Source organism: Hipposideros armiger, unplaced genomic scaffold (assembly GCF_001890085.2).
Source record: "Hipposideros armiger isolate ML-2016 unplaced genomic scaffold, ASM189008v1 scaffold_154, whole genome shotgun sequence".
NCBI lineage: Eukaryota > Metazoa > Chordata > Mammalia > Chiroptera > Hipposideridae > Hipposideros > Hipposideros armiger.
Genome location: NW_017731504.1, coordinates 1,429,640 through 1,443,241, shown reverse-complemented (window position 1 = coordinate 1,443,241; position 13,602 = coordinate 1,429,640). Strand labels below are relative to the sequence as shown.

The window sequence follows — 13,602 nt, the reverse complement described above, 5'->3', positions numbered from 1 at the left end:
TCTTCTGTTTGCCCGGTTCAACAGGAAGTCTTAGAGGAAGGAATACTTAAAATACTCTCTCTGGTTTTAAAAATTGATGTGCTGTGGGGAAGAGGTACACACCAAAAAAAGAAAAAAAAATGTAAGGAAAAGTTACGTAGTATATATATAAATAAAATACGCTGCTGCAGAGTGTCAGAGAGTGACAATTTTATTTCCTGGATTTTATTACTATGGGGCAGGGATGCAATGGAGGAGATACCATCAGTAGAGGATTTGGAGAAGTGGGATATTGTAGCGGGAAATTGCTTTCTTTTCCAGCAGGTAAGAGAAAAACAACCTAAGGAGAGGACAGGTTATGCAGCCCATTAGAGTAGCCACCAGAGCCTGACTTTGTGACAAGACAGTTCATCATTTGGGATAAACGTTACAGGTAGTTTTAAAGGGAGCTTTTGCTTCGGTTTGAATGATGTGGGCTCTGTGATTCGGTGAGATATTCAAAGGCCTTGTTCTTGTTCATATTGCGGCTTGCAGCCACATTTTGAACCCATTTTTCAAGCATGCTAAAGCCAAACAGCGCAGTGGCTGGCTGCCCGTGGCGCTGTCACAAATCAGGCTGAAAGGCGTTGGTGGAAGGGATGTCTTGAATGTCAGCTAACGTTTGTGACCACGCCTGATCGCCCCTGGGGTTTCAGCGTTAACCATGTCTTTAAATGTTTACCACATCGGGTGGAACTTGTTTGAGTAACTCTGTGCAATGGATGAAAACACTAAAACAAGGGGAGAAAGATGAGAACTGCAGGGGAAGCAAAAGCAGGTGGGGGCGGATGAAAGCAGCAGAACGCGGGAGCCTTCCACCCGCGAGTGGAAGCTCCCTGCGGACAGAGACCAGCCATCGCCTGCCCTCGGCGTGGCGCCCTCCTGCTCGCTGACCGCGTAGGAAGTGCAGAGACGCCCCCACGCGCGGTGCGCCTCTGGGACAGGCGGCGGAGTTCAGGGGGAACCGCGTAGAGGTGAGAGGCGAGGATACATCGGGGTCGACGCGCGCGGCAGACCTCCAACTCCAGGAGAGCGATCAGGGGCTCAGGCTGGGCCACGGCACCGAGGTCCGGGCGAACAGCGCCCGGCCCAGTTCCGGAAGCGTGACGGTGGGAGCGAAAGCCAGGAGAGGACAGTGGAGGGAGGACAGTGGGGCCCAGGGCGGTGCGAGAAAAAGAAAGGGGGCCGCGGACAGAGGCGGGTGCAATGATGTCTCCGTAGCGCGTGGGAACACATGCTCAGCCTCCCATGGCAGGCGGCGGGGCGTGCCCAGGAAGCCTGGCCCGCGCCACCTCCCGGGAGCGGTCTCTGGGTCTCGGCGGAGCCGGGGCGGGGGCGTGGACTCGAGTCGGCGAGTTGGGAGGACCCGCGTCAGCAGCCACCGCGGCGGGGCGGGGGCGAGTGCGCGTGCGCGTGCGCGGCTTGCGCGGGCGGGGGAGCGGGCGTGGAGGCACCGGGGCGCGCGCGCGCAGCCAAGGAGCCTGGGCGGTGGGTCCTGCTTGTGACCAGCGGCGGCGCGCGGTCCTGATTGTGACAGCGGCGGCTGCTCCAGACACGGGCGGCGGTGGCGGCGGCGGCGGCAAGGCAGCAGCAGCAGCGGCGGCGGCGGCGACCCCGTGGCGGGCGCGGAGATGTGGCCCCTGGTGGTGCTGCAGCTGCTGAACTTAGCGTACTGCGGTGAGTGGTCCCTCGCCCCAGGTTCTGCGGCTCACAGCCTCTGCGGTTCACCGCCTCCGCGGCGCCCCCGCGGGCGTGTGGGCTGCGCCCAGGCTGGCCCCGCGGCGCCCTAGAGAGGGTGGCCGGGGCGCGCGAGGCGCGGGCAGTGCACGCCCGGGTGTGAACGTGGGAGGGCCCCGCGGGTAATCAGGCACCCCCGTCCTTTTCTTTCTTTCCCTCCTTTCCCTCTTCCCCCCCTGGATGGAAGCGGGGCTCATCTCCTTCCCCTGTTCTCCGCCTCCAGATGCATACCCCGACAAAGACTTCAAACCGTTCACCTTGCTCAGAAATCAACTGTAGAGAGAAAAGGCGCGATCGGAAGCGAGTGGGTGGCAGCTTTTAGGGTCCCCCCCCACCCTCTTTCGCACCCCTCTTCCGCCTCAGTGCTTATACGCAGTTAGGATGAAGGAGGGAGAGTGGGAGGGCCTGGGCCTCCTGCGATGGAAGGGTGCATTTTGGCGAAGTCTGCAAGAAGGGGGTTTCTCCTGTTCGCCCTCCCACGTGAGCATGGGAGTTAAGGGGACATAAGGAACACAATTAAGTTTTATTCCCAACCCACCATTTAATCAGAAGAATGTACTGGCTGCCTTTTTTTTTTTTTTCTTTTTCTTTCTTTTTCAATTAAACCCTAGAAATACGCTTCCTGGAAACTCTCGCTATCCCCGCGCCCCATCAGCCACTTTTAATATAGTCCAAATTGTACGTTCACGTTTCCCCACTTTATTTGGGGGAACCGTTTTTAAAGTAATACAGATTTTGCTTGAAATATGAAACAATAACCTCTAGTCAAAACATTTGCAGCTGAGTGGGATTTGGTGTTTTTCCACGCCAAAGGCGTTTTGGCCCCCAAGCTTTTGGAACCCATTTCGCTGTTTAAAAACGTGTGCTTCGTTAAGAACTGAGGAAGGAATAAGAATTTTCGTGACTCTATATTCAGTGTTTGTCACACTTCACATCAATAGAGCCTTTTGTGAACTTCTTGTTAAGATTCAGAATTGAGTTTGAGTAATAGTAACAAGCAATTGTTGTATTTAATTCTAGAAGGCTAAATTAATTAGATTTTAAACTGGTTATTAGTCACACTGTGCCGTTCGTTCATAAAGGCTTATGACTTCAGTTATTTTCAAGATGTCTTTGAGACCCTGCTTACCACTTTCCCCACTCTGAATGTTCTGGGATGTTGGAGCTGTAATCACTATGTTATCTAAAGGGTTAATATTAGGCGACAAAGTAGTGTTTCCTGTCATTAATGGCTTGTTGACATTACTGTTGTTATAGCTAAAATAATACTGCTTTCAGAAACCTGTTGTAGGATCAGAAAGCATATTGAACCAGATTATAAGTTTGTTATAAAATATCACTAATTTAGACTGTAGGCATCAAAGCTAGTCTGAAGGATAAACACTGTAAAAATGGGGTCCTATTTTCAAGTATATTAGAAAGAACCCCTAGTATGGTACTTTTGGAATTCTGTTAGGCCTCCTTTAGTAATAGTTAAGATCATGTATAACTAACACTTATTTACATGCAATATTAATGGACTCAAGTCCATAGAGTCCTAGATTCAGAATTTATGGTGTTTTGTACTTAGTTAATAATAACCTTAAAAAAAAAACAAAATAGAGGCGTTATGCATTTGAATTCTGTTATGTTTTGAATATAAACCAGGAAGTGATAGCATTTGTCATAATATATCATGGAGAGAGAGGGAGAGAGTGTTAGTTTAAAAACGACAATTGTCGTTTTAAAAGGACAGGTATGAAGAGATGCTAACAGTCTCAGAACACAGGTAGTAATAAACCAAGGTATTTGGGAGACTGAATTAAGAATCTAGAATGAGTAAGAAAGTCCATGGATTTGTAGGTTTAGTTCTGCTTGAATGTAGATTTTGCTTTCAGTTTCATTTATAAATGACTGGCAATGGTGTTACTGGGCTGTGATCATTTTTCCTCGATTCTTGACTTCTGGAGGGAAAGAATTCAGTCGAGAGACAGAGTTTTGTGCAAATATAGGATAGTAAGAAGTTTATTAGTAATGGCAGCTACACTCCCAAGATGTGGAGCGGACCAATCCTAGGAGGGGAAAGGCCTCTCTTTACATTGTATGAAGGCTTTTATGTCTATGGGTAGAATTGCCTCTCCTCTCCCTTCTTCTTCTCTCTTTCTCTCCTGCTGAGATGCTCAGTCCTCCCTTTTGGTTTTCAATGTAGTTTCTGTCAATTTTCTTTTTGTGATTTGTTGGAGAAACTCACTAAAATGGTCCTGATAGGCAGGATGTATATTCTGATAAGGGGGATGTCTTCTTTCCTTCTCTGGCTTCTAACAACACATCTCTTTGATTTAGGGGCATGTGTGAGTCTGGAATCCTGCTGGGCTAATAAGGCATTGGTGCCCTAAGTGAGGGCAGCTGCAAGTGGTCTTGATCCCAGTAGGAGCTGCAACAAGAGGCTTTCTAACCCGGGCTAGGTCTCTTCTTCTCCTCCTCATTTCTAGCTACCTACCCTATCCATCAGAGGCCATTTCCTGGTAGCCACTACAGTTTACCTTTATAGTAAAATAAGTTATCTAAAAGGCCCTTTCCGTGTAATTACAGGCAAACTGCAACCCCCTGTATTGGTTTACAAGATGCAGAATGAATTACTATGCTACTTTCCTTCCCCTTGCCCCATATGTCCAATTATGCTTTGTTTAAAAGCACATCAACAGTTTCAGTGGTATTCACAAATTGGTAAATAAAATCTTAAATAATGAGGGTCTGTGAACTGTCTTTGCAGTGTTTGGATTATTTTTCTTTGTTCAAAGTGAGGTTTAAAAGCCAAGGGTACATGTGATTAAAATACATTTTTATTGTCTAAGTCTAGTAGTAATTTGGCTTGGTTAAACAGAAATATTTTCTTTTCTCCTAAACAGCGTATTACTTTTAAACACAAGTTGCCATTTTAAGGAAGTAAATGCCTATTTAAAAGCACTTATTTATGGGGCTGCCCCAGTAGTCTAGAGGAAGTGTGTTAAACCATTGTACTAAATGCCTACCATTTAGGACATTTGCTCATGCTGTCATATGTATTTTGGCAGATGTTTTATCTTTGCTACTGAGTTGTTCATGGAAAGGGCAGGTTCTAAAGATGAAAAATAGTTCGTTTTCCTGAAATTGATAAATATTCTAAATCCAAAATAATCACTCATTATTTTTGCATTCCTTAATGTTAATTCAACTATTGTTAGTATAGGCATTGTTTTTAATACATCAATGTTATTTTTTATGACATAATTGTCATAAAACCATTTTACACATCTTTTAGGTTTTTGCTGTCATAGCTTTTTATACAAGATCAAATCCTCTATATCTTTATATCTTGTATCTCAGCCTAATATAATGCACTCTTGGGTTGTTATACAGCTACTTTGACTCGTAGTAGTGCAGATATTTCTTTTACGAGAAAAGCACAAGAATAATAGTGTAGGATCAATTTTGCTAAACCCATTGTAGTACTAAAGTAGAAAATATAGAGCACCCAGGAAATTTGATTCTGACATACCTAGACTAAGACAATAGAACCTGGAGTTCCCTCCTTTGTGGTTTCCTGGAGTTGAACGAGAAGCTACACCCTCTTCTATTTCATTCCATATCTATGGAGCAGTTGTATAAGACTCAGGATCTGGCCCACTCCAGGGTTTGAGAATAAATGTGCATATTTGAATACATGCCACATTTATGGGATAAAAGACAAGGCAGGGAATGTGGCAGGCTCTGTCCATATTGCCTTTTCTATTTCAAGCAAGCATGAGCCCTGGCTGTGTATGCTCTTGTGCACTTTGTTAGGCCTCCTTGGACATATAGACACATTTCAGACCCTATGCCTCTTAATAACATAATGTGCAGTTCACAGAGAGTAGGAATTCTTTGTTTTTATCTTTCAGTGGTATTTAATATATTTTAAGTGCTTGATAAGGCCATTATTCTGGGTGTTGCTGACTTGAAACTGTCCTTCCCCAAGAATTCTAGGTGGACCACTTCCATTCTTGTAAGGCCACTTTTAAATCTAGTAGGGGAATACTCGGAGTCAGAAGTAAACACTTTGTGGACATTCTCACTTTACCCCAGACCTTATATGATTTCTGTTCAGGAGAGATCTGACTCAATCCTCCTTTTTGACCTTAATTCTAATCTGATTCAGTTTGAGGCTCCAGTTTTCATACCAAGGTGAAGGTCTGATGGCAAAAACTGGTAGGATTCATTTATAGCAGGTATCTTTACTCATGAGATTTGCTGCATTTACCTTAGTGATTGCTGGGGCTTGTTACCCCATTCCTGAACATCCATTCCAAGCAGACAATTAAATTGGTACTCCACTGCAAAACAAGTGATGTGTGGTATAGACTCTCAACTTTCCTGCCCCCATTGCTACACTTATCTGCAATATCTTAGGCAACCTTCATATCTTTCTCCTTTCTCACCCAGTTCCAGAAGTATACCTAGTCACTCACCTTTTTAAGTATACCTACCTGTCTACAGCTCTTTCATTTCCACCATCTTGGATGCCTACCTAATCACCTTAATTCTTTAGTCTTGTGTCTTAGACCTTTCCCTCTCCATTGGTTCCTTTACCTTAGCTGGCAGACATGCTCAAGTTTTACCCAATTTTAAAAGCAAACAAGAAAAAACAAAAAACTTTGCCCTTGTCCCTGCCTCCACAGTCCTTCCATTATTGCCTTCTCTTTGCTTTTTTACATTGCCAAATTTATTGAAAGAATCACGGCCTCTTCTTTCTCCCCTCCCATTCACTTCCCAAATGCAATCTGACTTCTGATCCCACTACTGTATTGACATTGCTGCAGATAAAGAAGCCAGTAATTTTCAATCTAGAGCTCTACTCACCCCACTTAACATCTACTGTATTTCCCCATGTATAAGACGTTCCCATGTATAAGACGCACCTTAATTTTGGGGCCCAAAATTTGAAAAAGAAATGTATTACATAAAGGTATTGAACTCAAGTTTTATTCATCATAAAATTCATATAACTCCTCATAACTGTCCAAACTCCCAACCATTAGCTTGTCCTCATCTGTGTCTGATGACGAATCACTGTCTTCATATATTGCCTCTCATGGCCTTCTTCTGCTGTGGCGTTTTCAGTAGGGTTTCTTCTTCCCGTAGCCAGTCTCCGATTGTTTTCTCAGTTGGAGGAGGACCAAACTTACATTCAGCAGCACGATTTCCATTCACTTTTGCAAGCTGGATCACTTTTAACTTGAATTCAGCACTGTACGAAAATCTTTTCAGAGCCACTTCTGGGCAGAACGTGGCAAAACATAACCTACTGTAATATACTGGTAACTAGTGCGAAACAATGAGCGCAAATACAACAAGCGCAAAAAAGTGGGAAATGCAAGTAAAACTATCTACAACCACTGTATAAGACACACCCTGTATTTAGACCCCAAATTTTTCGAAAAAGTGTGCGTCTTATACATGGGGAAATACAGTATTTTGTCCACAGTTTAAGACCCTTCCTTGGTGTCTGCAGTGGAGTTCTTTGCTGCCTCACCTACTTCTCTCACTTCTCATTTCCTTAGTTTGTTCTTTTTTAAATTAACTATTTGCTCCATAGATACTGGTATTTTCCCAACATTTTATTCTCTGGTACCTGCCCTATTTGCTCTGGAAGGACTCGGGGCAATCTTGTTTATGCTCACAATTTCAATTACCAGCTGTATTCATGGTAATTCCCAGATCTTTGTCGCTCTGTCCTTTCTCCTTAAATATAGATCCATATATCTTGGTATCTACTGGACATCTCCATTTCATTATACCGCAGGCACTTTAATACTCAGCCCATTAAATATTAAAAGAATGTTCCCCCCAATTCTCCTAAATGTCTTTTCTCTATAGTTAATCCATAACCTAACTAGTTACACATACTCTTGGTTAACAACTAATTCTTCCCTCTTTTTCTCCCTTACCTTTTTATTTCTTTGTTTTTTACTGTAATTTTGGTCTCATCTCCAGCTGTCATTTACCTGGATTATTGCAATGATCTCTTAATAGGCTTCTCGTTCTTATCTCCCTTTCTGCCCTCAAGCCACCCTTCATATTGCTGTATTATTTTTTTAATTCAAGTAAATCTGAGTACTTTGCTTATGTTATCAAGTCCAAGCATCTCAGAATGATATTCAAGGAAGCCTTTACAATATTTCTTAGCCATCTTTTCCACTCCCCTTTTCTAGAGCTCACCTGAATAATATTTTGCTTCCAGTTATTCCCTTTCATGCCACTGTACACGATACTCCTCTGCCTAGAAAGCCTTTCCTTTTCCATAATATTTTTACTCATCTTTCAAGACCCAGTTTAAACATCACCCTCTAGAAGGATCGTTCTTAGATACATTCATGTATTTGTTAAGGAACTCTTCCATCCAACCTGCAACTGACTTAATTGAGATTTTCCATTAAATTCTTTAGCTTTATGTTTACATAATCAGGCCTATAGACGTGAGAACCGGTGGAGGATTCTCTTGATGTATGGAAGTAGAGTGAATCCTCTCTGATAATGATTTTAAAATTTTCCTTTTTGGGATTCATACTTTAACTTTTTTACATTTGTAAGGAACATTGAGTCCTACTTGCTGGACTCTGGGTTAGATCTATAGGGCACCAAATGAAGACATTGTTCTTGCTATTCTACCTTTTGTGCCTAATGGAGAGATAAGTAAAACAGTAATTACAAGATTCAGTAGTAAGTGCAGTGACAGCATTTGAGCAGGGGGCAGTGGGACTAATAAGCTGAGGATGAATACAATTGAGTAGTGGTAGGGAAGGGGAACAGGATTAAACATCTCAACTGTGCATTAGCAGGAAGAGCCCAGGTTAGCCAACTAGAGCTGCCATTTATCAAGCATTTGCTATGTATGTGAAAGACACTGCAATGAGAACTTAATGTTCATTATTTAATTGAATCATAACAAAATATGAGGTATATATTATCATTATCCACATCTTATAGATGAGAAAACTTAGGTACAGATGTTAAATAACTTGCCTAAGGTTATACCTCTAGGAAGGGCTAAGGCTTGAGCCAAGATCTGACTCCAAGTATTCATGGTAACACACTTAGAATTTAGCATGAAAAGAAGGAAGGGTGTTGTTAAAGTATATTAAGCAAAGGAATGTACATTTGTATGTAGAACATTTATTTGGGGGAACTGTGGCAAATAAGTTGGGGCTGGGATGGGGAAGTATTGAGACTGAAGGCAGGGATCTAGTTAAATGGTAACAGTTCAAGGGAGAAATGATGAATGTCTCATTCATTCATACAATAGACATTGGCTTTAGGAACTATGAAATAGGTTGGGTCCACCCAAAATTCTCCATGCTAAAAAGAGGGAAGAATCCAGCATGAATGATTCTTAGGTCCAGGTCTGGTTGACTGGTGGATAATAGAATATACCTTAGGGTGGTGACGATGTGGAGAGGAGTAGGAGGAGGGTAAATAGATTTTGGACCTGTTGACTTTGCAATAATGGTAGTACATCCAAGTGGATATGTACAATAGACAGTTGGCTTTCTAGAGTCTTAAGTTAAGGAGAAAGGTGGGGGGCCTGGTTAGTACCGTATTTGCCAGCGTATAAGACGACTGGGCGTATAAGACGACCCCCTAACATTTCCACTCAAAATACAGAGTTTGTTATATACTCGCCGTATAAGACTACCCCCTCTTCCGCACACCTTCCACACACCAAATAAAAAGTAAAACAATATCAGATTTGATTTCAACATTTATATTTATATTCAAATGCTTATGACATGCAGGAAAACTGTCACAAGGCTGTATGCAATCAAACATATACATAAATCGCGATTCGCGATTTTGCGCTATCATACTGGGTGTATGGTCGGCTGTGTGTGATTTTGCGAGTGTGGTAAAATCGCATAACAGCAAAATCGCATAACAGCCGAGCATACACCCAGCAGCGCTGCTTATGCCTGAACGGTATGTGGAATGAAGTGGGAGGGCATCCGGAGGCCACTATGGCACGGGGCAAGCACTATGGGCAGTCTACCTGAAGTGTACCTGGCGTATAAGACGACCCCCCACTTGGAGGCATATTTTTCAGGGCCAAAAAATCGTCTTATACGCTGGCAAATACGGTAGTTAAAACCATAGAGTATGGGAGAATACTGGGGGTAGGGGGGTATTGCTGAATATGAAGCTTCAGGAATACTAATATTTATTGTGAGTCAAGGAATAGATTTCAGTAAAGAAAGGAAACTAGGATGGATGGACAAAACAGGAGGAGGACAGCCAGAATCAGGAGATGATACAGAGGCCAAGGGACAAGAGGGAGAAAGGATTGCCCGTTGGCCCAAGAGCTGTAGTGAAGTTAAGCTAGAAAATGAACCATGCACATTTGATTTTTCACAAGGGATTATTGGTGACTTTGGCAAGAACTGTTGTAGTCAAGTACAGAGGTAGAGAGGTGGTGGCCAGATGGCAGAGATCGAAGAAGTGAACGTGAGGTGAAGGAATGCTTTTAGATTATTATTTTAGGATGCTAGGGAAGAGAGAGAGAGAGAGATGATGGGTTTTTGTTTTTGTTTTTGTTTTTTTTTAGAAAGTTGGTGAATATTCAAACATTCCTTAAATGCTAAAAAAACCCCCAAAAACTTATGTAAATGAATTGGGGGATGTGGGAGGCTGATAATGAACTATGGGAAGTCCTTGAGGAGATTGATGGCTGTAGTGGCAGAAATGGAAACCAGCTCTGGGGTGAAGGGAATCGTTTCTGAAGAGGGGGAGGTGCGGAGGAAAGAAGTGCGGGTAGTCGGGGTTGCAGGTAAATTTCTAGGTGGGGGGCAGTGGAAGCTTTGGCTCCTCGTTTGAAGGACTCAACTTGAATTAAATGAGAGAGGGCTCCCTTGGAGAGTATAGGGTTAGCTCTTGCCAAGGAGAGTGATTTAAAAGCTGTTACAAAGGAGAGAAAATTTACATGGACTCTGTGGAAAAGATTGAAGACCCTGATGGGTTGTGACTATGACAACTTCCTGTTGATTGCCTAGTATCCACACACATTTTCTTAGCCGTCTGTAAGGCTGATTCCTCTCCTGCCCTTCTGTAGCACTTTGTTCATACAGGAAGGATAGCACTTCTCATCACGTTATAGAAAGTAGAAATCATTCCCCCAAGTGAGGATTGTAAGCTTTGAGAAGATAATTCATACTTTTTTTTTCTTCTTCAATGTATCCCCATATCCTATCATGATGTTTCAGATTAGATAATTCTCAATAAATGTTTGTTGTTTTTTTTCAATTTCTGAGCTGGACTTCAGTGCTGTGACTACCATGTATTGAGCTTTCTCTGCAGGGGTTGTTTTCAGGACTGTGGTATGAGGTGATTTCGGTTGGTGACCTGTATTCACACAGGTTATAAGGTCCAATGTTTTTGGCATTTGATGTAAAATAATTTCTCCATTTCGTTTCTAATTTATTGGTAACCCTGCCATCACTGATGGTTATAGTTATCTATTCCTATCTGATGTAGACTGCTATAGGCATATCTTGATTACTCAGAATTTCCTCATTCATATTAATTATCTATGTTCCTTTATTTGCTCTCTATATTTCAAATCTTTTCTCCACTTTGCTGTTTCATCAGAAAGCAGTAGGCAGAAAAGAGAAAACCCAAATCAGATAATTGGACAAAATAATAGTTTTGAAATAAACATTTGTAGAAGATGAAGTTGTAGTGAACAGCTAGTGGAGTGAATTTTTTGGACTGCCCTTATTTATTAATTATTAGTGTAAGGGCTATTCAACTTATGGCTTATCCAGGTCAGTTTTACTTTGAATTTTATTGACAGCATTTATTCTATTTAAACTGCTTCAGCTATAAGATTTTTTTCTTGCAACGATGCAGTGCATTAGTGCTTTCCCATATTTAGAGAATTCATTCTCTAAACGTAAGTTATGAAATTGTACAGTGTTTGCTGACCACTTCTTGCTTACCTAGAGCCTTCTCAAAAAGTTCACCAGGATAACTGAGCTCTTTACGTGTATCTCTTTTATTGAAGGATGATTTTTAGAAAGTAAAATCTTGAGTCAGACAAATATAACATGAACACGGGTCAAAGATTTTATTCCACGCATTAATAAGTAAACCACCAAGATGGTAAGACCATCTTGGTTTTTAAAGAAAATTGGAAGAACAGACACATTTATAGGCAATCAGGAATGCTAAAATGAATTCGTAAATTTATGCAAATTGGTCAATATCCTCAGGGCGATAAAATGTAATTTTTTGAAATCCTTTCTTCCACCAGGCAGAAATCAATTGCAGAACAAAGTTTATTTGCATCTCTGTGGACATGAATCATTTGCATTACCATCAGTTTTCTGCAACTTACAAAATTGTAAAATAGCCCAAACACAGTGAAAGGCACAGGCTCCTATAGAATCAGATACTCCCCAAAGAGTTGTCAGACACTGCCCAGCACGCAGTTGAAAGGACACCTAGTAATCCTTTTGTCTATTTCAAAATTGTTCTCCACATTTTCTGACACTGCCTTTCTGATTCCAACATCACAGTCACTTACTTCTCTCCTTTTTGTACACTATAATCTCCCCCTCAATGCTTCTTTCTCAGGGGAAGTAATTCAGAACCCCAGGGTTTTTAAGAATGCAAATGGAAGTCCAGGTTTTGTGCAGGGCTTTCTGATATTTGGATGGCTAGAAATGTAGAGAACCAGGACAAGGTGAACTGTAGACGCCCACAACCTTGGTTCAGACTGCAAATTCTCAGAAATATAACAGTTTGGACTTGCCAGTCCGAGAAGGTCTAGATCAATACATGAAAATACTGTGTTGCTTAGTTGTTATAGTATCACCTTGCATATTTATAGCCCAATATTGTTTAGAGGGCACTTGCCCATAGATTAATATTTTTTTCCCTTGATGCTCACCACAATTCTGTGAAGTAGTCCAGTGTTAATTTTGGATCCTCTTACTTAGAGAGTAAACCAAGGCACAGAAAAGTGAATTGCTTAAGGTCACACACATACTGAAAGTGACAGGATTTGTACCCAGGCCTTCTGAATATTGTCCAGTTCATATTCCACTATGCATCCTAGCATTCACTTCCATGGGCATTTACTGAATAATATGTTCCTAGAATAATAACATCCTGTGCCCCTGATTTTTATTCCTAGTTTATATAGAAGGAAGAACTCTTAAGGATGAACTGTTAGAGTTGATATTTATATTTGTTAGTGCTTTTTTTTTTTTGAGGGAAAAAACCAACTAGCTACTTAGATAAAAGTTGATAAATGGATGAAGAATATGGAAGACGACTACAGTTTCTCCACATTCTTGCACATTTTAGATGTAAAATGAGTAATTGCATTTTCTTTCCCAACCCCTGTTTTACAAGGCAACAACTGGTAGTTTATCCTATTGAAAAGAGTTGATAGAATAAACCCTACTTATTATGAGTATCTCTCATGGTTTCAACTTGTTTCTTAGCTTTATTGTGAGTGGTTTATGGTTTCTAGGGTGAAGGAATACCTGGGCTATACATTTGGAAATTGTATGGAGGTGAGAAAGTGCCTTTCAATTGTATATAATCCTTTATAATACTTGCATTTAAAGTGTCTATTGCCGTCTATATTTTTCAGTAGGAAAATAGCCATAGAGAATATTGTTTTCTCCTTAGCATTCTAAGACTTTCCATCCTAGTGGAAAGATGTGCTTTGATTCATCTGATTTACTTCTTATATTAAAGTATGGTACAGCCCACCACCTTTTTTGGAAATGCAACATAAAAATAGAGATAAACTTGTATCGGTTTAGCAAGTTCTGTTTGGAGGAAGTGTAT

At 41.7% G+C, this 13,602-nt stretch overlaps 1 protein-coding gene across 9 annotated transcripts in view; it reads left to right on the top strand.

The window, feature by feature from the left end:
- Positions 1-1,549: 1,549 nt before the first annotated feature.
- The window catches only part of CD47 (CD47 molecule), a 55,688-nt gene continuing 43,635 nt past the window's right edge, over positions 1,550-13,602 (top strand). For all 9 annotated transcript variants that reach the window (XR_002124970.1, XR_002124973.1, XR_002124971.1 and 6 more), the window contains exon 1: positions 1,550-1,695. Coding sequence is in view for 5 of the 9 variants with exons in the window: in XM_019651179.1 (XP_019506724.1) it covers positions 1,650-1,695 (46 nt within the window). In the remaining 4 variants the exon portion in view is untranslated. The remainder of the gene's footprint in view (positions 1,696-13,602) is intronic.